This window comes from Haliaeetus albicilla, chromosome 10, assembly GCF_947461875.1.
Source record: "Haliaeetus albicilla chromosome 10, bHalAlb1.1, whole genome shotgun sequence".
Classification (NCBI taxonomy): domain Eukaryota; kingdom Metazoa; phylum Chordata; class Aves; order Accipitriformes; family Accipitridae; genus Haliaeetus; species Haliaeetus albicilla.
In genome coordinates, this window is record NC_091492.1 from 44,166,930 (window position 1) to 44,191,735 (window position 24,806).

Here is a 24,806-nt window from a genome sequence, read left to right on the forward strand (position 1 = left end):
ACCCACAGAGAGCACTGCCCAAGAGCACACCACCAGAGAAACCACCCTGCTCCCAAACAGAAGAAACATGGAAAACAATCCAACAGGAGAAATGTAGAAAACAATCCAGCGCTACTACTAACCCCAAGCACTTCCACTGCACGGCAGTAAAACTGCCATATTGCAACATCAAGTTTTCACTGCAGGTGAGGGATACAAAACCAAAAGAAGGACCACACAGCTCAGCCCAGATGTCCACCTCTCCGACAGCGGTCAACAGCACTTATGTGCCACGAGCAGGCAAGAATAAGGCAGGTGACACTTCAGCCCATGTTTCCTGCCAGGTTCAGGCAACCCATGCACAGATCAGGATCCAGAGCTTGCACCATTTTTGAGAGATGGTGCAGTACTGACAGTGCTATTATTAGCGCTGTATTTACCTCTCTGCTTGCTGCTGAGCCCCAGGCTCCTATTTAATTGAATGTTCTGCTGTGACTCCAAAATCTTTTCCAAGTGGTAATGTGGTAAGTATATAACTATATAGTACGTTGTAGGTATAATTAGTATTTTTCCCCTGAGCGTTAGTTTGTGTTTATTGAAACAGTGTCATTTTATCACCTGGCCACCAAGGTCCATCGTATGCAGCTGCAACATTTCACAGTCAGCATCTGTTTTGCTCCAGTGAATAATTCTGTATTGCCTGCCTAGAAATCTGGCACATGTCTGAGCACTGAGCCATGCCCAGTGACATGGGCATCTCCCAGATAAACCAGTTTGCAATCCAAGCTAGCTCTGGCTGGGGATGTCAGCTGGAGACCTCTCCCTGTGGAGCACTGAGCACGGACACACTCGTGACACTGTTCACAGGGTCATCTCAGTGGAAGGGGGCCATGGTGCCTGTGGACACCAGCTGCCCCTGTGGCCTCTCCTGGCTCCTCCAAATCCCCTCCCCAAGCTTCTGGCTGCACCCTCACCTTTTTACGGACATTGTCCTGACCTGACTTGCCCCTTGCCTGCCGGTCCTGGCCAGGTCAGCCCTGGGTGCCACCAGAGGGAGAAGGGGGGGGGAGGGCTTCTTCTCATCCCCTTCCCACTTGCCCAGAACAAGTTCCCACCCCTGGCCCGTTGCTGTCCCCCTCCCCAGCCAGACTCTTTTGAGAGGGGGGGTCCTCCCACCTCCCAGGGCAGCTCTGTCCCCTCCCCACCCCACTGAACCCCTCCTCTCAAGCCCTGGTGAAACATCTCACCTCCCCTCCCCACACCTTCTCCCATCTCCTCTCCTCAGTGATGTGGGAGCTCCCAATGTCAGCAAGAAGACTGACGCGATCTCTTCGCACAAGGGGCCGGTGGGTGCAAGGCCAGAGAAGGCAGGTGGCTGTGGTGCCGACCCACCACTTGCTCCCAGAAAAGGCAGCCTGCACTGGGGCTGGACCGCAGGATGTGAGGATGGAAGAGCCAAAGAAGCTAGAGCAGCTGCCAACCCCTGAGGATCCTGGCCGTGGCTACCAGAACAAGAAACACCTCAGCCTCTGGGTCTTACAATCTCAGATCATCAAGGCTTTGCAGGGACACAGTCCCAGGTCCTCCCGCAGCTGCACCTTCTCCACCGCCTCATCCTCCTCTTGGGCCACACTCAAGCCAGCCCTGGGGCTGCTGGGGACACAGTTCAGGTTCACAAGGTCTAAGGGCTCAAGAATATGACCATCAGTCCAGGTTAAGAAGACAACAACGGGAGCATCCTGCCACCACCAGCAACCAAGCTCCAGGATCCAGCACTCAGCCAGCCTTCCTCCTCCCTTGATTTCTGCTGGGGACAGGCTCACCACACACCACTGTCTGGACTTACTCCTTCCCCCAGCTGGAAATGCCTGCATGGTCTCTGCCATGGGTCGAGCAAACCAGGCTCCAATGCCTGCGTGCTGGCAGGAATCAGCAGCCTTGTCCTCTCCATGCAGATCTCCACCCCAGCTGAACTCTGCTTGGTTTGCAGTGCTCTGCAGGAGGCTCTGGAAGAAGCCTGGGGCGAGCCCTAGGAAGAAACCTGGCAGAGTGCCTGGAAAATCTTTGAGGAGGTTTCTGAGGAGCCACTGGAATTCATGGTGACCAAGTGGGAGATCTGACACCTGCTCTGTTCCCAAGGAGATGACTTCTGTCTCTTCATTGACACAACCAGTCTGGAGGAAAAGGGCTGCATGTTCATGGACAACCAAGGTCTGCACAAGTGAGGATGAGGAAGATCTCTTCTAGGACACACACCAGGTCAGCAAGAGATACCTTCTAAAGGAAGCCATTCCCTCAGAATGAGGAAGAGAGCTTCCCCAAGGCCAAGGAAGAACTTCTCAGTTCGGAGGACTGAAGAAAACAACAATGGAAAAGACAGGCAGCCTGGGCCCCTGGGATGCTTGTTTCCCTAGAAGAGTGGGATAAAGGGCCTACCCAAGAGACATGACACCACTCGGCAGCTTTTAACGCAGGGAGGGTGACATGGCAGCCACAATGCAGTTGTGGTCATAAGCACGCTGGCCTTCATCTCCCATCAGGATGGCACCTCTTGCTCTGCACCTTCTGCCCAAGCAGCTCCATGTCACTCCTCTGTCATTCAAAGGTCTCCTCCTTGCTGTGCACGCTGCATATCCAGCATTCACCCCAGGGACACCAAGACACTTGGGAGAGGTTGGGAGCCTGGTGGCAGCCTCACATGCCTGCGGCAGGAGGTCCCGAAGCCGTTAATGACAGGCATCACAGGCTGCATCTCAGCCTTGCAGGCAACAGGCTGAATCCCACGCCTGAGAGCACTGCACTGAAGAGCTATTGTGTAGCCACAGGATCATGGAAGAGGTCTCTGGTGGTCATCTGATCCAATTCCAGCTCTGAACAGGGTGAGATACCAACCTGGACCTAACCCTAATCCTGCTTTAAGCTTTGGAGAATGGACCCAATGCCATACGTGACATGCGAAGACCCACTAACACCTGGGGGTGCCCAAGGGTACCAGACCTTTTCAGATGGGTATCAGTGGAAAAGGCTGAGACTCAATGGTCTACAAAGAACAAGAAATCCACTCTTGGCAGTTGGAGACCACCCCAGAGCTCCTCATCCATACCTCTTCCATTGCCAGATGCAGCACCCATTAGAAATGGGAAATGGAGATGTTCAAAGATGTGCACTCTCTCAAAACTTTGGAGCACCCAATGGTCTCCTGCAGGACTGGGAATGACATCTTTTCTCCCAGGCCTATCACTTCCGGAGTATTTTGCCATGCTTGGAAGCCCCTGAGATGCCTCCAGGGGAGGAAGGAAAGGGGTCGGGCAGTGCTGGTCTCCCCTGGAACCATGGGAGCCCGGATGGCAAGTCTTGCTCACATGCTCAGGGTACAGCTGATCACCAGTTCAGGGGTCAGGAAGGAGTTTTTACCCCCAGGGCAGATTGGCACAGGTCCCTGGGGTTTTTCGCCTTCCTCTGCAGCACTGAGTACAGCCCCTTGCCAGGGTCCTCGGGGCCATTTCTGGCCAGCGGGTCCCTGCTGTTGCAGGACCAGGAGTCCAGCTGCGTCCGTGATCTCTCCACCTCTCTTCCCTGTGGCAGCTTTGTTTTTCTAGTTTTCAGTCATTTGTAGTGTACGTCTTCTAAAGCAATGTCCAACAGCTCCACACTCAACAGGAGCTGCTGTTTTTTAACTGCCCCTGCATACAATAAAATTTTATTTTTATTGTATCTCAGTTCTGTTGTGTGCAAACATGTGCCTATTTCTACCTCAAGAACTTTGTCCTTCAGAAGCATTATCAGTTACTGCAGGTAATTTTTTGACTCACAGCGATGTTATCACCATTTGAAGAACTTGGCACTTTCTTCTCGGGACGTCCTTCGTGGATGTCTCTGAAGAGTCCATGTCAGAGCATGTCAGAGTCATTTCTTTCCTGCTTAGTATAAGGACGCCTAAAATGGGTCTCACCAACACCCTTGTGCCCTGCACACTTAGGTCTCACCAGCTGCCACAACACACCTAGGTCTGAGAGAAGGGCCTATGGCCAGGAGAAGAAAGTCAATGGAGACACCTGTATTCAGGGATACCGTCCCAACAGACACCTAAAGTTTTAGGAAGGTCCCTGATGTCTATCAATAATGGACTTTTTCTACCACACTTACTGCTCAGGTGAGAGATTCTGTCCAGCTGTTGCACACAGCTGGTTTTCCATCTGAACTCTATTCTGGACAGAATTGATCTTCAAAAACAAGAAAGCAAACTTTTCTGTCTATAAGCCTGGACACACACTGCCCCGTGCTCCTCAGTTCCTCACCCACCAGCATGCAATGCCATGCACGTCATGCATGCCAGGGAACAGAGGACACATGGCAGCTCCACATCCCGTGGAAGACTTTTGTGCCTGCAAACAGCCTTGCCTGCTCTGCAGAGCAAGGAGGACCGCGTGCCTTTTCTAGCCAGCAAGACCTGGCTCTGCCGGCTGCGCCCCCCAAGCAGAAGCACAAGAGGAGGGGATGGCTGGAGGCTCAGAGCATCTGCTGGCACTCTCCATACTTGCAGGGAAGACCTGGCGCTGACTCTGGTCCCCACTGTGGAAAAAAACAACCCTTGATCCCAAACGGTACCCTATCTACCGCAGAGCTGCCTCCTCGCCAATTCTCCGTACATTCAAAATATTGTCTTTAACAAATGGCTCAGCGGGAACCGTGGAGCAGTCCCAGCAGCAGACCCATTTCAGACACACCCTGCAAACAAAGTGAAGCACAGACCCCACCACAGCTCCCCAGCTTGTCCCGCAAAGCGCAGCTCATCCCATGGGGCAGCCCGGGTTCTGGTCCTTGGGCGCAGGGCACCTCCCCTGCCCACTGAGTCCTGACCTTCACCGGGACCCAGAGCCCTGGTTTCCCACCCACCTGCTCACCCCGTGCGATGGCACCCAGCAGTGCACCCTGTCTCCCAGCCCCACCATCGCACCACACATCGCCCTGTGTGGCTCCATGCCAGCCAGGCACATACCTGCCCTGACCCACCACATACACCCTGCCGCCACGCCACCAGCCCCCACGCACCACACACACACTCCTGGTGTCCTCCTAAGACAAGGGCTGCCAGTTTCTCTTACTTTTCTGGCAATTTGCTCTAGTTCTGACTCCCACGGTGATTCCCAGAACTATGCGGTGGGCCACCAGCCTCCACCAGGTCCCCCACGCCTGGCACAGCAATGTTAGAAAGATTTAAGAGTGATGACTCCACGTCCCCCCTCTCCCTGATGAGTACACCCAGGCTGTCCTCCTCTGCCATCCCCTGAAGGTCAGCTCCTGTTTCACTCTTGGTCCCCCCATGCACAGCCTCATGCCCCACTTCTCCCCCGTCTTTGCTCAGTGGGGCAACTCCAGCCACCAGCGATGCTTCTCACCTCCACCTCCTCAGCAAGTTTCAGCAGCATCTGCTGCTTTGTGGGCAGAGACCATTAATAAAAACACATAAGGTGGATCCCAAGAGTCCCTGCAGTCCACCAGCCGGCACACCTGCCTCTGCTCCAGTACTCTCCTGGCCCCCAGGAACACTGGCATGACCCCCAGTAACCCCGCCAGGGACCAGGCTTTGCCCAGAGGCCCAACAGCACCCTCTTTCAGCTGACCTCCTTCTCTCCCCAAAAGCAGCCAGTCTCCATGGGCCACTGGTTTGGAACAGTCCCAGTCTGTCCCAGCACAGCCTGGCAGAGCAGGAGCTGGCACAGACCCCGCAGTGCACAGACCGCGCTCCCCACGGCGCAGAGCAGGCGGCAGTGAGACAGCATTTGGGCTCCGGTTGTTGTCTGAGCACAGCCTCACCTACAGCGTCACGCAGCCCACAGGCACCTTCCCGCCATCTCCAGCACCCTGCAGAGAGCAACTCCACCAAAAACCAAGGCAGCTGCTGGCACAAAGTCCTGCTGACACCCCCAGCTGCCCGCAGCCTCCCTCTCTGCCCACCCAAGGGTCCACCCTCCACCTGCTCCACCAACCTGGGCATGCCCAGGCTGCCACAGCCCACAACCACGAGGAGAAAACTCCCCAGTTTAGCATCAGGAGCTCCACTTCCCTGCAAGGTCTTGCCTCAGCAGAATCAAACTGCCCCATCTCCAGGACAAGCTGGGCTCTGCTGCCAAGGAAAACAGGTCTCTTCACTGGAAGCAGGACTCTGAGCACAGCCCAGGCGTGGCCGGAGCATCGGGGGTCCCAAGGCTCTTCCCCGCGCCCCACAGACCACTCTGTGCACTCTGTGTTATCAAGACAACACGCAGCAGCCCTGCTCTGACCCCGGGGAGGTGCACAGTGTTTGCCCACCACGAGAAAAGCCTGGAAAGAGCTAGAGGGAAGACAACCAAGTCACACAAAAGAGAGGGGATGATGTTTTTAGGGCAGGGAGAACTTAAAATAATTTGGGGGTGAAAATAGACGGGTCTCCATCCTGAAGCTATCACTTTTTTCAGGAATTGCACTACAAAGGATGAACGCAGGGCTCCCACAACTACCCCCCAGCCCCAGCTCCCAGCACTTGCACAGACTGGCCTCCCAGCATGGGGTGCGCAACTGGGTGGAAAACATCCTTGTTAGTGTAATCGCCTCCCGTCCCTCCACCTCAAGGGTGCTGCACCCATGACACCATCACACTGCGCTCACAGGGACGTGCCACGCACCGCTGCCTGTCCCCTGCCCACACAGCAGGTAAGCCAAACTCAAGGGGGCTGGTGCACAGGGACCCCCTTCTCTCTTCTCCCCAGCACCCCAACCTCCCCTTTACCTCTCCAGCTCTTCACCCCCTTTCCCCCCCCCCCGGACAGCTTTCCAGCCAGTTCCCCCTTCCCTCTGCCCAACCCTCCTACTCCCAGTTTCCTGCCATTTCCACACCCATCCCGACCCTGCTGCCTGGCCCCCGCTCCAGGGGTCCCCCAGCCGCTGACACCCAATGACTCTGACACCCTCAGAGCCGCACCAGTCCCCTCCTTCCCCTCCTGCTCCTTCCATCACCTTGCCTCCCCGGGACCCCCGGCCCCTGCCCACTTCTCAGCACACCCCTCCCCACCAAACCTTTACCTCTCCAGCTGCTTCCTGGCAGGAACCGAGATGTGCTTTGCACCCACCTGGAGCAAACCGTGGGTTTGGCTTTCCCAGGTAATTTGCTTTCCCATGGCCCCAAGAAACAGAAGCAAAACTCAGGCTGCAAAATGCCGAGAGCAGCTCACAGGCCCGCCGATGGGCTGCATGGCCTCGTCGAATGGGGAGGGATGCGTCCTGGTGCACTTCACCTTGTCACCAGGAGTTTGTGTCAGCGGCAGCCCGGAGAGCTACAAAGCTGCCGCTTAACGCGCCCCGCCGGCTCCCGAAGCAGCACAGCGGGAACACTACGCTACAATTAGCCACAATTGTTTTACTGGCTGCTGCTTCAGCAATTTATAGGCTCCAGGTTAAAGGCTCATTCAGCAGCACTGTCATTGCCACCCCTCCAAACACGTCCTCTGCAAGCTGGATTGGAAATAATTAAACATGAGATTTGGTTCGGATCTCAAAGGTACGCCAATAAAAAGCGCAAATGCTGAAAATTATCCCCAGGTGCAGACTGCTTGATGCAAAAATCAAAACGTTTCACAACACAAAAGAGTTTTAATTCTCAATCGCTCTATGACAGGCAGCCAAGTCCTCCTCTTGCTAGCTATCACTGCCAGTTCACGACTGCACAAGAGACAACTGCGTTCCCTACAGAAGCTGCAAGCAGTGCAAAAGGAGTTTATCACGGCAACGTTTTCCAAGACTTAACAGCTAAAGCACACCACCACCAATTTCAGCTTCCATCCACCGCACTTGGAATTGGATGCTCCCTCTCAAAGGAGACCGTGCAGTTACCCACACTTTGCTAATACCATTTCCCCACGCACTCATGCAAAGGCACATTTGCACCTGCAAGTACCGCTTGCAGCGTCTGCATTGTCCCAGTCCCCCACGGCTGGTCTGTGAAACCGGGGCTGTTTGCCCAGGTGGGATTACAGTCCCCCAAAACGGCGACAAACAAACTTGAAGGACACGCTGGGGGGGGGACGGACCCCAGCACCGGGGATTCAGGAGAAACGCGGCTTTTCCCCGACAGCAATCGCAGCCGTTTGTTTGTTGTTTTATTCCCCCCCCCCCCCTCCTTTAATTTCTTAAGCAATTGCTGCATCTCAAGAGAGATGCGAAAACAAGCGGCGCTCCCGCACCGCTGCGGCGGCCGCCGGCCCCCTCTCCCCCGGCCTTGCCGGCAGCTCCCGCTGCAGAGGAGCCTCCGGGACCGGTGCGGGGCCCCCGGTATCCCCGCGCCTGCCGGGGCGGGCAGCGGCTGCTCCCACTGCCCGATCCTCCCCCCACCCCCGACCGCAGGCGCGGATGCGGTCCTGGGCAGGCTACGGGCAGCAGCCCCGCACCGGGACACCCGGAACGACCCCCGGGACGGGACCCCCCCGCGCTTACCTGGGCAGCAGCGGCGGGTGCCGGCGCGGCGGGCGGCGGGCGGGAGCGCGGCCGCCCCCGGGAGGGGCGGGGCAGGGCGGGGCGGGGCGAGGCGCCCGCACCGGAGACGGCACCGGCGGCGGGGAGCGGAGAACCGGGAGGGGAGGGGGGTCCCCGCCGGCCCTTCCCGCCGCCGGGACTGACGTGCCGTGGGTGGCCACGCTGGCCCCGGGCGCGCCAAGAGGCGTTTTTGTTGCCGCTGGGTGGAGCGGGGCTGGGCAGCGGCGGCGGCGGCGGCGGCCCCCGGGGTTATTCCTGCCCTCCTGGAAGGAACCTGGGCCGGCCTTTCCCGGGTCACTTGGCTTACATTTTCCTTCTGGATTCGCGTTTCTCTGCTCTCCCCCTGGAGGCAGGGACCTCTGCCCCCTCCTGCCTGCCTGGCACGTTTCTGTTCTCCCCAGTAAACTATTTTCCTTCTCCACCATACCCTGTTGGGGAGAGTGTCAGCATCTCTGTGTGCCTTTTCTTATTGCATGCACCAAATACGTCCTCTGTTTTACCTCTATGACTTTTGAGACCACACTGGATACAGAGGAAGGGTTTTTCCTCCCCCGGATACAGATTGTCTTGGGTCACTGCTGTCTTACACCCTGATGATATGACTCCCTGAGGTTGTCCAGGTGGTTCACTGTCCTCTGATGCACAGCTTTAGTTCTTTGCTCCCTGCTCCAAATGAGGTGAGAGGCTTAAAACTGGGCTGTTCAGCTGTGGTTTTCACTGCTGTTAAAAAAACTACCCACGGATGGAGCCTGCAGATGCAGGAGCCCCAGGCAGCCATATGCTTCCACGGCCTTGCCAGAGGGACTGTGGATGCTCATGGAGCTGCCCCAGCTTTAAGGCAGGAGAAGCAACACCAGGTCCACTGGGTATGTCTGCAGGCAGCGGAGCAGGAGCATCCCCACACATGGTGCTGTGCCTGGCCGGGTCATGGTGCAGAGCTCATCCCACGGGATGCAGTACTGCTGGCAGTGGGGACCTGTGGCAGCCAACAGCCACCTCCGTTTCCGTACCCAGCAAGCAGGATTTTTGACCTCTGCTGTGGAAAAACATTCCCATGCAGCTGCCAAGCAAAGAGCAAGGACTGGGCCTTGGTAGGAGTCGATAAATGGCTTTGCAGGGAATTATCCCAACAGTAAGCTCTGTCAGCAGGCCATGGGTGGTCAGGCTCAGCTGACACTACAAGCGTACAAGATTTGGGGCTCTTTTGGTGCACCTTGTGGGGCCGAGCACATTGCTCCTGGGGAGGGACAAAGCAGCACCGTGGGGCTGTGCTGTCCCGGGAACATTGGGAGATGCAGCTCTGCCTGCAATGGGGTGACTGGGCTAGGGCAAGGACCCATGACAGCAGAGCGTGCGGGCAGCCCCAGCCCTGAGGGATGGCTGTGGGTGGTCCTCCCTTCCCCATAAATACTGCAGAGCTGCTGGGCATCCGCCATCACCGTCTCTTGGAGTGCAGCCTTGGGCTCTGGGCACTGACTCCATCACTCTGACGCCAGTCCCACATTGGCCACTGCCTGGACCACAGGGTCTGTCACTGAAATGTCCTCAGTCTCCCTCTGCCAGGGCAGAGGGAGCCCTGAATGTCACCAGCAGGTCCTGCCCCTCCTGCCAGGCTCCTGGGCTGCCCCAGGCACCCTGGTGCATGTGGCAGGGTGCTTAGCCATCCTGGGCCTGCTGGTGGGGGCAGTGGATGCTGTGCGGCAGGGCCTGCGGGTCTCACTGGGGGGCTGACAGGGCCATGCCAGCAGTGCTAGACAGCTGCCCACCATGCTGCCTACCCTCAGCTCCCTGCCAGCTCTGCAGGGGTCAGGGCAATGACAACCCGCAGCCCTGCACCTGCCACCACCCCCAAATTAACCCCGCCACATGCCACTGCAGCAGGAATGGGGACAGGCAGGTCCCCCATGCAGCCTGGGACAGGCAGAGCTGCATCCTGCCCAACCTGGGCACACGCAGGGCTGGCAGGGAAGGGAGGGCAGGGATATGCTGGGGACTGGGTGAAAGGCAGGCGCTGGGGTGACCCCTGTAACCCAGCGGGGGACACTCTGACACCCCTAGACCTGCTTTCCAGGCTGGATCCAAGCCTCTGCTGCTCTGTTCCCTCGGAAAAAAAGCTCTGCCCTTGCCTGCACAGCCCTGCTCTGCCTTCCCCAAGGAAGGAAATCTTGGAACAGGAGCTGGATGGGGGAGAAGGGGAAAGGGAAGGTGGCAAGGGAGAGAAGTTGTGCGAATGGGACAGCCCAGGGGAGAAAGCCTGGTGCAGGCAGGGGAGAAAGCCTGTGCAGCCAGAGCGGGAGGCCACGCAGGCAGGGGAGAAGGCCGGGTGCAGGCAGGGGAGAAAGCCGGGTGCAGGCAGGTGATGTGGGCAGGAGGAGGAGCGCTCAGCTGAGGCACAAAGATGCTTTGGCAGCAGATCAGCCCTGACGTCACCCAGCACTTTCGGTTTCTTGGGAAGTGACGAAGCTGGAGCCTCGGATCTTCTGGCATGGCTGAAAGAGAGACCATGGCGGAGCAGCAGCCTGCGGCCAACAGCCCCGACAAATTCTCCATCTTCATTGAGACTTGGTTTGGCAGAACGTTTGCAGTGCCAGTGTCTCTGGATGACAGTGTGGGGGAGGTTATGGACAAGCTGAGCGCACAGGACTCCTCCCTGACCCGCGAAAGCGGAAGGCTGATCTACGGCGGCAGACAGATGGAGGACAACCTGACCCTGCGACACTATGAAATCACACCCATGTCCTGTTTGTCATATTTTCGAAGACGTAAGTGCAGGGTGGGCCGGAGGAGGTGGGTGAGGATCCTTCTGGAGGTGGGAGAGGGGGAGTGGGTGCAGATTGGGGTGTCTCCTAAGGAAGGACCCTGGCAAGGACCACAGGCAGGAGCCTCCGCAGGCAGGAGGGAAGGGACAAGGTGGCTGCGGCTGTGTGAGCACCAGGGACCTGCCAGAGCACACTTGCACTGGAATGTGGGAGGAAGGTGAGGGCCCAGGGATGCACCTATGCAGGAGGAAGGCAGGAGGGAGAGGAAGAACTCTGCTCCTGGAAGCTGAGCAAGAAATCTGCTCTTTGCATGGCAGCAGGGAGGGATGGGGAAGTGGAGGCTGGGACCGTGTTCTCAGCCCCTTCTGGGACAGGCAGCTGGGTCGGATTCCTGGTGCCCGGCAGCTTGGTGCGAGTGGGCACAAACTGGCAGGAAGAGGTTTCACAGCAAAAGCGTGAAGAAGAGGGAGAGGATGGGCAGAGGATGGGATAACCCTCCGGACATAACCTGGCTCCTGATCTCTCCTCTGCTTTGTGTTGCTGTTGCAGTGCGAGGTGGCGGTGAACCTGTCAAACGCCAATCTTTAGGTAATGCCCTGGTCCTCACTGACAACCTGGTGCAGCGGGGCTGGTGGAGCTGCATGGTGATGAGCATAGGCCCTCAACTCACTGCATGGTGGTGAGCGTGTCCCTGCCACAGCTCGTGGAGGAGAACGTGGAAGTTGCGGTAGATGTGGGAGCACGCGGTGGTATATGAGGGGACTGGTGCAGCTAATGGGATCAGGAAGGTTGGGTGAAGGCTGCTCCAGGATGGCTTCTTCTCCCAAACGTGAGGCAAGAATGACAGTGTGTTCCTCTTGTTCCAGACATAAGGAAGATGGTGGCAGACCCTCACAAATCTCTGACAGGCGAGGCCTCAGGGAGTGGACAGGTGAGGTCTCGCAGGACACGATGCCTGAGGCTGGGGTGCCTGAGTGAGGAGCACCACAGGGCTGGGGAGGAAGGCACAGCTGCAGCACACAGGCTCACAGCAGGCCCTGTGGATGGGGGGGTCTGGTGCTGCCCATCACCACTGCAGCACCGCGCCGGGTGGTGGGGGCCAGTGGGTGCTGCCCTCGGTCCCAGCAGAGTGATCTCACCCTGCCGGCAGGCCAGGTGGGCACGACTCCTGCACCAGCCTCTTTTCTCCCTGCAGGAGCGGGGAGCAGGGCCAGCACTACACCTGATGCTGGGCGTGTTGCTCATGCTCTCAGAAGACCTCTCCTCCTGCCTCCAGCAGGCAAGGGCAGCTGTAGGGGAGAAATACAGCTTGTGAGTGCTTTCTCCTATGTTCTGCTCTGCAGGAGAGCTATCACCGGCTGGTCTTGGACCCACCACTGCAGAGAAAATGCTGGCGCTGCGTGAGGGAGGTAAGGGCTTTGCTGGTCCTGGCAGGGCACTGTCGCACCTGAAGGAAATAGCACAGCAGGGAGCCTGGGACTGACCCTGGTTCTCACCCCGGGGGCTGGGTGTGCCTTCAAAACCTGTTATTCGCAGCAGTTCTTCATCCTCCAGAAGACTCCAGTCCCTTTTGCTACACTAACTCAGCACGCGCTGCCCCAGCTTTCAAGCACATGGGAAGACAAGTTCCACTTGCTCACATCACAAATTTATTCTCACTGCTAAACATTTTGTCTGCCTGTGGCCACTGTCCTCTCCGCTGATACACCATGGCAGAGCGGGAGCAGCCCAGGCCTTACAAGAAAGTCAGCAGCCAAGAATATTTTCTCTCTCAGGAAACAGAAACTTTCCTATCTGGAAAATACATTCTAAAAATCAGTGGATGAAACATGTAGTTTGGAGCTCCAGGAGCTGCTCTGTGTGTTCACCCCTTATCTTTCCTACTGATGCATGGGGGATGCATGGACTAACCGATGCCTTCCCCACCCCGGTGGCATCTACCCAAGTGGGGCTAAGTGTTCAGTCCTCCTTGCTGTGCCTGCACACAGGATTTCTCTTGGGCTCCCCTACAGGTACCCGCATTGAAGGGGTCACTAAGCCTCAGACATGGCCAGTGCTTGTTTCGGATCCCAGGACAGGGTTGTTGCCAGTCAATTTTTCTGGTCTCTTCACTGATGAGGGTGATGCCTTTCTGGGCACCAGGCAGCAGCTGCTGATCCACTGCTGCTACTTGCAAGGCTCCAAGCTCCCATGCCAAACTGAATTGTGCTTCACTGTAAATCCCAGCACGCCTCCTGCAAGCAGCAGCCAGTGTGCAATACCCCATCCAGTGGCAAACCGGCCACGCTCTTGTTGCAGGTTCTTCCAGAAGTGACACCGGAGATAACCCAAGACTTCAAGTGCCGCACCGTGTACCGGTAAGAGCTGTCGGGTGAAGCGGGAGCACCTTCCAAAAGCCCTGTCCCAGGTGGCATGAGCCTGTCATCCCTCCCACCTGCAGAGCTCACCTCCCTGGTGCAGGCATCTTCCAGTGCTCCATCACAGGCCTCAGCTTCAAGGTGAAGTCGGCAGTGACCATCACCTACAGATATGCCACCTGGACCAGGCACCTGAGCGAGGCTGACCAGGAAACATGGTCACCTGCTGGACCCCTCTTCCACATTGAGGTGCAGCCTGGGGTCGTGCAGTCAGTGCATCTCCCCCACTTCATCTGCCTGGCAGGTACAGCAGCTGCAGGGACCTGGGTCTCCCAAGCCACCATCCCTCAGCCTGTCCCCCCTGGGGATGTCTCCAGCTCTTTGGAGACCTCTCTCCAGACAGGGCCAAATTCTCCCTTCCCTCTGAGGTCCCCTGTACTCCCTTGTATTCCTCTGCTTTGCTTTGGCATCCTTCATCCTTCTCTCGCTTTCTATCAAGGCTTTGCAGTGATGCCCTCCCCAGCTCTTGCTCCACACCACCAGCCCCTCCTCACCCACCCTCTCTTCCCAGGTGCCATGATGATACCTGGGCACTATGCCAGCCCAGCTGCAGATCAGCCCCTGGGCTCCCCCAGAGAGTTTCTCAGTTCTTTGCATCTATGGCAGCTGTGTATGGCAATGGCCATCCCTGCTCTGCTCCACCAGGACAGGAGCCGGCTGGCTGTGCCCACCCACAGGCTGGACCACCCCAGGGTGGGATGCAGTAGGTCAGAACTGGTCCAGGCAGAAGAATAAGGGGAATGAAATTGTCCATTTTCACCCAGGCAACATGAGGAGCCACAAGGCTTGGACCTGGGACCTCTGCCCTGCAGTACTCTTAATGAGCTGCTATTAATGAGCAGATATCATGGTTTAAACCCAGCCAGTAACAAAGCACCACGAAGCCTCTCACTCACTCCACCCTGCTGGCCATGGACGGGGAGGGATCAGTCCCCACTTACAGTCATGGACAAAAGACAGGCTCAGCTTGGGCAAGAAACAAAATCAATTTAATTTACTACAAATCAAGTCAAAACAAGGATAATGAGAAGTAAAACCAAATCTTAAAACACCTTCCCCCCACCTTTCCTTCCTTCCCAGCTCAACTCCACTCCCAATTTCTCCCCCTCCTCCCTGCTACAGCACAAGGGGACAGGGAATGGGGGTTGGGGTCAGTTCATCACACCTTGTCTCTGCCGCTTCGTCCTCCTCAGGGGGAGGACTCGTCGCTCTTCCCTTGCTTCACCTTGGGGTCCAACCCACGGGAGACAGTCCTCCATGAACTTCTCTAACGTGAGTCTTTCCCACGGGCTGCAGCTTTTCATGAACTGCTCCACCATGAGTCCTTTCTACAAGGTCCAGTCCTTCAGGGACCAGCTGCTCCAGTGCAGGCTTTCCAAGGGAGTGACAGGCATCTTCGGGGGCATGTACCTGGTCTGGTGCGGGCTTTAGCATGGTGTCACAGCCGTCTTTGGGGGCATCAGACTGCTCCAGCGTGGGTTCCTCCCTGGACTTCAGGTGAGCATCTGCTTCCCCACTCCCCTCCACGGGCTGGCGGGGGGAACAACCTGCCTCCTCACCACAGGCTATGAGGGCAACTCCGTATCCACAGAGAAGGTCCTCTCATATGCCAATCCCACTACTCACTGCAGGTTCCCCTTCTTAAATCTGTTCTCCCACAGGTGTTACCACTGTCATTGATGGGCTCTGCCTTGGCCAGTGGCAGGTCCGACTTGGAGCTGGGGAAGCTTCTAGCAGCTTCTCACAGGAGCCACCCCTGTAGCCCCCTCCCCTGCTACCAAAAAACCCCACCACACAAACCCATAAGAGCAGAGAAGGAGCATCAGCACCCGTGGCTGGGCTGCAGAGCATGCAGAGGAGTCCCAGTCCCTGTGCTGGGGGGCCCTGACACAGGCACTGGGTGTGCTGGCTGAGGGACTTTTCCTGGCAAAGCCAAGTCCTCTTCTGAAACAGAGCATGCCGCAAAAGGAGTTTCTTGTTGCATGGCTCCATCTCCTGCCCAGAGCCTGGCAAGCACAGCCATGCTGGCCGAAAAGCGGCTCTATGCACTCTTCACTGACATAGCTGTGCTAAGCAAAAAGCTGTAATTGTATTAATCTGTCAGGTTAATAGCAAAGCATGCTCCAGAGATATTCCAGGTGACTAGGCATCAGCAGAGCTCCCTGACCCAGTCATCCCTAGGGATGTCATCTCGGGATGTTTAGGCTGTTCTGGTGATCAAAGCGACCGTCTGCCAACCCGGTACATGGTGGTGTAGCACTTGTACACAGGATGCTGCACGGATGCAGTCTGACAATTTTCATGGTCCCAAGCTGCCACCTTCAGATTTGCAGTTTTCTGAGCCTGCAGGAAGACTGCCAAAGGCCTGCAACTCCCTGCTAAACCCCAAAAGCCCAGGGCACACATGGGACCTAAAGCAGAGCATGTCATCAAGTGTGGGTGCATGTGTCCTTTCTGCTGCTAAAGACTTAAAGAGAAGAAGCCAGCCCGAGAGGGTGCCAGAATGACTAAACAGAACCTTGTTGCCTTTGCTGACTCTTGCAGAAGATGTAAATACCAGCCTGTTCTCCATCGCCCATTTTAAATCTGGGACGATGATCCTGGAGAGACCGACCAGACTGATCGCTTTCTCTGCTGTCCTGGAGAATCCCAGCTTCTCACTGCTTGGGGTGCTTTGGAGGAGGTTACGTTCAACCTTAAATTCATTCCCTATGCACTCCTCGGTGCTAATCTTCCAGCAGCTCAGTGCTGCAAATACAACTCTTCACCTCTACCTGATCCCAGATGACAAGTCTGTGAAGCAGGTAAGATGGAGGGAACTTGACTGTGTTAAAAAAGGATGACATCTGGGCTGGCTGCAGTAGCAGGGGCTGGATTTGATAAGCTAGGATGCCTCCCATTTTTTTTGCCACCAGCCTCTGATTCACAGACAGTCCTGTGCCCCCATCTCCCAACGCAGGACAGCATCCTTGCCCCACTCCCCTGGTTCACAGATGCCTCCAGGAATTGCTCTCCGTGCTTTCAGCTGGGACAGCATGTCTGAGCATGAGCAAAGCCATGGCACAGGATGCTCTGCAACAAGGAGCAGATGCAGGACTTACTGGCCACTGCCAGCCACAGCAATAGCTGGCTGCATACTGACTGTTCTCCTGTTGTGTGCAAGCCCTTACTCTCTTTCACAGAGTGACAGTGCATAACTCTGCCCATGTTCCTGCCTGCACATGGTAGGTTCTTGCGTGCACTGAGTGGGAGCTGCCTGGCCCCTGAAGCACAGCACTGCCTGTAATACACACTCAGCGGTCTGTTCTGACTAGGTCGGTCTCTTCTCTTCTTGACTTTCCGAGGGCTACCTCCAGTTCACAGCTCTTTTTTTTTTTCCTGTCTCAAAAGCAATGCTTGATGTTTACAGGCCGTTGAAAAACAAGAAATGAATTGGAATTCAAAGCTTATTCCCAAGCCTTCTCCGTTCAGCCCTCTGTTCTTTGGCTGCATTTACCAGGTGACCAGTACAAATTCCGTGGTGATAATGCCTGAAGTAAGTGGGATTGCTCCCTTTTCTTTTTTTTTTTTGCAGTGAAATAGAAAGTACAAGAAGTCTCTGTCTTCAGCCATATTCTGCTACCAGAATCTACCTTACTAGCTCCCAGAGGCAGAGGTGCAGGGAGCTGTACTAGTTACAAGTGGCAAAGGTATTTCATGATACACATCCCCAGAAAGAGCACAGAGCACACCTCAAAGCCCCAGAGGGACTGCGTTTGTTTTTCCTTATGGCAGAAGTCATAATGTGAGACTTGCTCGACTTACCATAGCTGCATATCAAGAAGGAATTTCAGAGGTGTTGACTCAGGTGTGGTCCCAAGTCCTTCATCTTCATCTCCTCTGCAGTGAGTTTCCTTCAGCCCAGAAGCAGGACTGGAGAAAGACTTTCTCTCTATGCCATGATGTGACATGACTTCTTTCTCTATTGAAACTCCATTTGAGGATTTCTGATTTTTGAGCACCATGCCCTGTGGCAATCAGATTGGAATGGCTGGGAAAATCTAGGAAGATTTGGCCATTTAGTCCTTGTGGTTACTTGTTTTATACAGGTGTTTGTGACATCCTGAGAGCAGCTGATGACAGTCCAATGGCACGTTCATCCCTGGTTATGAAAATCTCCTTTCATGGATGTGCACTGCACCATAATTATGAAAAGGGAATCAGAAAAACTTAGGTTGGGTGGGACCTCAGGAGGTCTATGGTCCAACCACTTGCTCAAAGCATGTGAATTTTAAAGTTAGATCAAGGTGCTCAAGGCCATGTCTGGTCAAGGTTGAATATCTCCAAGGATGGAGATACCACAGCCTCCCTGGGTCTCCAGTCCAGTGTTGTAACACCCTCATTGTGATTTTTTTTCCCTATTATCTAATTGGAGCTTCCCTTGCTGCAGCCTGTGCCTGTTGCCTCTCTTCTCATCACTATGCACTTCCAGGAGGCTGGCTCTCTCTTTTCTTTAGTCCCCCTTCACATCGTTAAAGACAGTGATTAGTTCTCCCTGTGACTTTCTCTTCTCCATGTCAAACAAATTCAATTCCCTCTGCCTCTGCTTGCATATCATGCGCTCCAGCCTGGAGCTGGCCTTGCTCCAGGTGGTCCATGTCTTTCTTGTATTGGGAAGCCCCAAACCCAGTGCCCAAATGCGGTCTCACAAGTGCTGAACAGAGGGAAAGAATCCCTGACCTCACTGTGCTGGCTGTGGTCTTGCTAATACAGCCCTGGTTGCAGCCAGCCTTTGCTGCCAGGGCACACTGCTGACTCCTGTTCAACTTCATGCCCACCAGGACTCCTGAGTCCTTCCCTGCAAAGCTGCTTTCTGCATCCACCCAGCGCCCAGGCTCTTCTCTGGTGTGAGGCTATTCCATCCCAAATGCAGGACTCTACATTTCCCTTTGCCAAATTGCATGAGCCTCCTGCCAGCTAAGTTTTCCAGCCTTTCCAGCTTCCTCTGAATGTCATCCCTCCCCTCCAGGTTATTCATCATTCCCTCTTGCAGCTACAATCCTGCTACAGAGCTAAGCGCTGCCCCAAACAGCTGGGGCCTTCAGCTTGTTTGAGAGACAGTCATAAACTGAATCACGAGGTAGGGTTTTGTTTTCCCACTTCCTGGAATGACCAGGTAGTAACTGGGCAGTCTGCCTTGGAGAGCAGTTGTAGAGATGACAGAGCCAAGCTCTCAGCAGTGTCAGGTAAAAGTGGTAAAAGCCATAAGTTGCAACGTGGGAAGTTCAGGCCAAAAGTTAGGAAAAATTTTATCACTTGGTGGAGATGCAGCCATCAGGGAAGGTTAGAAGGTGGTGATTCTCTGCTCTTTGAGGTTTTCAGTACTTCAGCTAGACAAAGCCCCAGCTGAGCAGATCTAGACTTGACATTGGTCTATCTTTGAGAGGTAGGTCAGATAAGAGACTCCAGAGGTCCTTTCCATCCCAAATGTGTGATATTGGCAGCATAGCAGAGCCTTGACATGTGCATCTTCCCTTGTCTTTCCTCTTGCTGGTATGGCCAGGAAACAAAGCATCATGAATGCGAATTCACTGCAGCTCCCCATGGTGAGAGAGACTCAACTTGCTTCTTACCTTTACAGGCACGCTTGCCATTTTGCTACAAGAGTCCAAGGGAAGAGCAGCTCTTTGTCGAGATCTACATCAGGAAGATGGCAGAGGAAATTAGGTTCTCTATGATAGATACACGCGATGACTCCGTGGTCTGGAGGGCATCACTGAGATCAGGTAGGAACAGCAGGTCTATCTAGGGACTCATTTGCCTTAGCAAAAGCAGAGGTGCACCGCTCAAGCAGACTTCACGCATTTTGTGGTCACACTTGTCCACGCATCCTGCAGGGAAAGCAAACCCTGTGCATGCAGCAATTGGCCACTGAAGAATAGGGACCTGAAAGGACACCCCAATGTGAGTAGACCAGAGCTTCAGATTTAATGTGGAATTTCAGATGCTGGGGTTTAAGAGAGCATGATGGTACTATCAGTGTCTCTGTTCTCTTGGCTACTGTATGCATAGAAATCTGACTTGTTTTTAAAAGTCCATTAATGTAATGAACACCCATGGACAAACTAGTGCAACCACTGTGCAATGCAGAGGAGGTAAGGAGAATTTTAGTGAAAATCAACATTTTACGTGCACCCGGCTCCAGACCAGCAGGTTGCTAATCTCCACACCTCTCTGCCCAGCTGCTGCTGGGTCGGCTCAGCAGCCACTGCACATGCCATTAACTTCATGTAGCAACACCCACCTGTGGGGTCCTCTGTGGGAAAGCTTGGCAGAGGAGCTGCGGGCAGCAGCATGTCACAGGCGCAGGGTATGGTACTGCTCAGCATGCCTTGAGACCCCTTCTCTGTTAGTCTAATCCAGCACCCCCTAAAAGTAACACCTACAAACACGCAGAGCCCAGTGCCTTTTATTGAGTTCTCCACAGATGGGCAGGAACAGTAGGAGGAATGGCTAACGGCTTCATGGAGGATTAGGCACCTCAGGAAGGTGGTGTGGAAGACGAGGCACCATCATTTCAGTGATCTCTCTCCTTTCTCTTTCAGGTGATATTAATCTTCCTGCCTGTGTCTCCAAGACCTTGTCAGGTCAGTACAGTGTTTCAGAGCTGCATTTATAGAGTCTGAATCTATTTCTTTGGAGCTCACCATCCTCTGGTATAAAGCAGATATCAGCCTCTTTTCCCATCTTTATGATACTTTCTAGACAAAAAGCCTTGAAAGGTGCAACCTCAAACTTTTATTCCCACCTTGCTGGCAGCAGGCTCTGTGCCATGCTGGTGGGTAAAGTGGGATAGCGCAGGTGACCCTCCAAACTGGTTTGCCTTCTTTGGGGGCAGACATGCTGTTGTCACAGAGAATGAGCTGCAGCTAGTACAGTTCACAGTCCATAAATAATATTTCATTGGACTTCTAGTAAGTGGTACAGCTGCTGCATCCCATACAGCCAGCTCAGGGGCTGACGGCCCCTGTGCCAAATGGGAGCATTTTTCACGGGAGTGAGGCCTCTGGGAAGGAGCTTGCAACCAGTCATTGGCAGAAGGGATGGCAGGGCCACCTTTACAGCAGCTCCAGGACTTTCTGACCAAGCGGCTTTGCTTCAAATACAGTAACAACAACGTGCTGCCCAGCAGTTTTGCAGTTTTTTGCCCAGCCTAATTTCTCCAGGGCTGCAATACTTCATTACCTCTTACATCTCATCTTACTAATGAAAGGCCAGATCCAAGAGGACACCCAGGCAGCTAAGCCACAGGTTGAGGCAGATAGGCCTGGCTCAGACAGACACAAATTTGGACATTTCAGCATTATTCTTTTTCCTTGCCATGCATGTGGAGTCACCACACTGGCCTACAACCTGCCTGAGAGCACCAGGAAAGCAGGGTGGCAGATGAGAGCAAGAACAGGACAAGGGGCAATGGTTTTAAGCTGAAAGAGGGCAGGTTGAGATTGGATATAAGGAAGACATTTTTTACGCTGAGGGTGGTGAGCCATTGGAACAGGTTGCCCAGAGAAGCTGTGGATGCCTCCTCATAGGAACTGTTCAAGGCCAGGCTGGATGGGGCTTTGAGCAACCTGGTCTAGTGAAAGATGTCCCTGCCCATGGCAGGGGGGTTGGACTAGGTGGTCTTTAAAGGTCCCTTACAACCCAAACCATCCTGTGATTCTAGAAGGAGATGTCCATCTGGGTGCCCACTTCAGCCTCGCCTAGGAGGACTGGGTGGAGGCTTGGGAGGAGAAGCCAGGCAGTGCTGGCCACTGCACTGACCCAGGGCTTGCTCAGCACCCCACTGGCGTCGGCTGCCTTTCCAGGCTCTGTTTCTTTACAAACCGCTTGCAATCCTGTAAGATTCCAGAGCTTTGAGAGACCTGTGCTCCGAGTTAGGAGCTCCTCACCTTGCAGGGCGAGGGGCAGGATGGTAACTTCATGCCCAGACACAGTAGGGATCCCAGAGGGGACAGCTGCCAGCAGCTGATGGGGGCTGCCACCGACCTCACCTTCCCCAGCTCTGACTTCATGTTCCCGTCCCCTTCCCTTCCCTGCCTCCAGTGCTCCCACTGCTGGCACAGCAGGTGCCCATCCTTTTTGGTGGAGGGATAGAGACACGTGGCTGTGGGACAGGGTGCATAGCCATGGTGTCCGCTGGCTTAGGATGCCACATACTGCAGTGTGGCACTCACTAGCGGCTGCCGGGCTGCGTGCAGCACAGTAACATGGGCTTGGTGTCTGCTAGGCACAGCCTTCCTGAAGAAGCACAAGACCAAGCTTTGTGTCAGGATGAGGCAGCTCCCAAGCATTCTGCTACACTTACGGGATGCAAACGTCATCAACAGCGATGAAGAAGAGGAGGTGCAAAGTCAAGTTACGAGTCAAAGGAAGAACAAAGTTTTGCTGGAGCTAGTTGAGAAGAAAGGGCTGGAGGCCCAGGAACAGCTCTACCAGATCCTCCAGATGAAAGACCCATACCTCATCGCAGACCTGGACAAGTCCAGCTAGACTGCTTTTGCTAAAATTGCTTAGCTTACAGGAGCAACAGAAAGGCAGTTGGGTTTACCAGCACCTGAATCCCAACCTTCCAATGCAAAATCCATGGTGCAAAGCAGCAATAAGCCTTCTGAACCACCCAGTCTCAGGCCTACCTCACTTGGCTGACTCGGTTGGCAGCAGTGGACAACCAGTGTCATGTCAGCCACTGGTGAGAAGCTGATGGAATGAGACGTTGGTTCCCAATCCAGTGCCAATACCTTGGACCTGTCTGCCTCCCTGAGACAGGGCCTCTGCAGCTGCTGGCAGAGGAGCTCCCATCACAAGAGGTACCTCCAGCTCAGCCTCCTCATCCTCAGTGTCCATGGGCACCTCTTGCAGCTGGAAGAGGGGAGCTGCTTTACCATGCAGAGCTGTCTGCAAAGGCTTGTTCTCATGCGCAAGCCGCAGCAAACTATAGATGTTGATGTGAACCCATATCAACATCAAACCTTCTCCTTGTTTCCCTCCAGCCTAGTTTACCCAAATGACCAAAATTCACTGAAGGAGCAAATGACCATCCTGACCCCAGCAGCAGCTGGGTGAAGGAGCCCCTCTGAAAGAAGCCACAAAAAATAGCAAAGATAAGAGATACGGGTTCGTGCATCTTCAAGAAAAGTCTGACTGAATAGCAGCTGCTTTATGTTCAAAAGAAAGCTGGCAGATTATTTTGAAATTACATTTTTACATATGTAAAATTACATAAAGTCCGCTCCTTTCTGGATCATGTGGTTGCCTTTACTGATGGCATCTTCCTGCTGTTGAACACACCAGTCAGGGCAGGAGCAGTCTGCTCGGGTGTCCAGAAGAGATTTTTTGGATCCAGCTCAGGTGAAATTCAGACTTGCCTAAGTGGAGACAGCAACTTCTCTGTGGCCTTGTAGGGTGGAAATGAGACTGCTGCCTTAAGTATTGCTTTATATTTATTCCTTCTCTTGAACACCTGGAGAGCACATCGCTGCTGAAACCTGCTATAAGAGTGTGTCTCTGCTCCGTTAAGGGTCGAGGACCTTCAAAGCAACCAGGGATAATACAAAAAGGAGGAAGATGGGAACAAGACCATGCAGGGATGCAGACCTGACTGCCAGATGACAAGGGAGGCAGCAAAGGGGACCAGTGATCACCACTCACACTAAGTCTTGGGCTATCCAGAAACCACACTGGGGCTGGTCCTTCCAGGAGGATCTGCCTGGGCTTTGCAAGTGCTGAGTGTGCAAAGGAGGGGGACCCCAACACGGGCTGTGGGTGGGGGGGAATGGACCTGTGGGGATGGGAAGGGGAACCAGGAGGAACAAAGTGAGGGGAGGCAGAAAGGGTTATAAAAGGGGCCACTGAGGTACAAACTGGGGCTGGTTTGGCTGCGCCCTGTGCCTGGTCACCACAGTTTGTCCCATCTTTTTATTTTTTCTTATTAAATGTTTTCTTAACTATTTCTCTGCATCATGTCACTCTATCCCGTGTGTGTGCTGCAAGGACCAAGTGTCAGCTATTGGTGAGACCTGTGTGTGCATCAGGGGCTTTGGTGTCACCTGCTGGGGTGAGTGGGGTCCCAGTGCAGTTACTGGAGGGAGTGGGGTCCCAGTGCAGTTACTGGAGTGGGTGGGGGGTCTTTAATCTCCAGCCACGGGTGTCCCCAAAAGTAGCTACTGGGGGCGACCAGTGTGAGGCGAATAAGGGGCTCCGTGCAGCTGGAGCATGTGTCACAGCCTGTGTGTCTGGGGAGGGGGGGGGCAAGAGTATCCCCCCCAAACCGGGTGTGTGCATGGGTGTGCCTGTGCATTCACCAGCAAAATTCAAGCTGGACCAGCTGGTGAGTCAAGGACCCCTGGGGTGAGTCTGAGCCTGGGGTGCAGGCAGGGGTGCCAGGGGGACAGAGGGGCCACGCCGGTGCTCGGGGGACCCACGAACGTGCGTGCATTTGTGAAGTGCGTGTGCCCGCACTTGTGACCTCCCGCCTCTGCCACAGCAGAGGAGGGGACGGGGTTGGTGTGTGTGATGTGGGTCCCGCGCGTGGGTGCTGATGACGGCAGCGCCCTGCCTGCGGCCGTCCCTGTGTCCCGTGTCTGCGTGTCCACGCGTGCATCTCTGGGACACGCGCTCAGCTTCGCTGCCGGTTGAATCCACAAAGGAGAAATTCCCCAGCCCGGGCAGGGACCCCGGCGGGGGGGATCCCGGCGGGGGGTGCCGAAGGCGGCAGACGCCGTTCTCTCTCTTTGCGCGCACCCACGGTGCGCTGCACTGCTCGTCCACCGCTCGGGCTGGGGTCGAGAAATCCTCGGTCGTGCCTCAGCCGGCCCAGGGGCGTTCGCGTTTGCGGGCAGGAGCGGGCACCGGGGCTGCAGCCACCACCGGTCCCCGGCAGCCGAACACAGTCCTCCCGCCCGGACCGATCTCGGCGGCCGCGGCTGGACGGGCAGTGCTTGGCGGGAAGGGGGCGGGGCGGGGGAGGGGCGGGGCGCTCTAACCCGGGATTGGTGGGAGGTGCCCGCGGGGGAGGCGGGGCCGCTCTCTGATTGGTGCTCTCGCCGCGGGGCGGAGTGGGGCCCGTGGCTCTCGCGGGAACCGGGTACAGCGCGGGAAATTT

The 24,806-nt window shown here is 55.3% G+C and overlaps 2 protein-coding genes across 7 annotated transcripts in view; one reads left to right on the forward strand and one right to left on the reverse strand.

Annotated features, from left to right (window-relative positions):
* AIFM3 (AIF family member 3) overlaps nt 1-8,873 on the reverse strand; it is a 49,734-nt gene extending 40,861 nt beyond the window's left edge. For 3 of the 4 annotated variants that reach the window (XM_069795465.1, XM_069795464.1, XM_069795461.1), the window contains exon 1: nt 8,449-8,873. The gene's annotated coding sequence lies outside the window, so the exon portion shown is untranslated. Of the gene's footprint in view, nt 1-7,088; nt 7,993-8,448 lie in introns of those variants that run through there. The other variant, XM_069795462.1, reaches the window with a different exon arrangement.
* Nucleotides 8,874-11,927: 3,054 nt separating this feature from the next.
* LOC104318980 (caspase recruitment domain-containing protein 8) lies at nt 11,928-23,652 on the forward strand. Of its 3 annotated transcripts, XM_069795472.1 has the most exons (10): nt 11,928-12,177; nt 12,590-12,655; nt 13,545-13,603; nt 13,687-13,907; nt 14,960-15,160; nt 16,208-16,467; nt 17,073-17,198; nt 19,284-19,428; nt 20,248-20,289; nt 21,933-23,652. In XM_069795472.1, exons 1-10 carry the CDS (start codon nt 12,124-12,126, stop codon nt 22,193-22,195), a joined length of 1,437 nt encoding a protein of 478 aa, XP_069651573.1. In that variant the 5' UTR covers nt 11,928-12,123; the 3' UTR covers nt 22,196-23,652. The 3 variants fall into 3 exon arrangements, with proteins under 3 accessions (XP_069651573.1, XP_069651574.1, XP_069651575.1); XM_069795473.1 differs by lacking the exon at nt 17,073-17,198; XM_069795474.1 differs by lacking the exon at nt 14,960-15,160.
* Nucleotides 23,653-24,806: the final 1,154 nt, after the last annotated feature.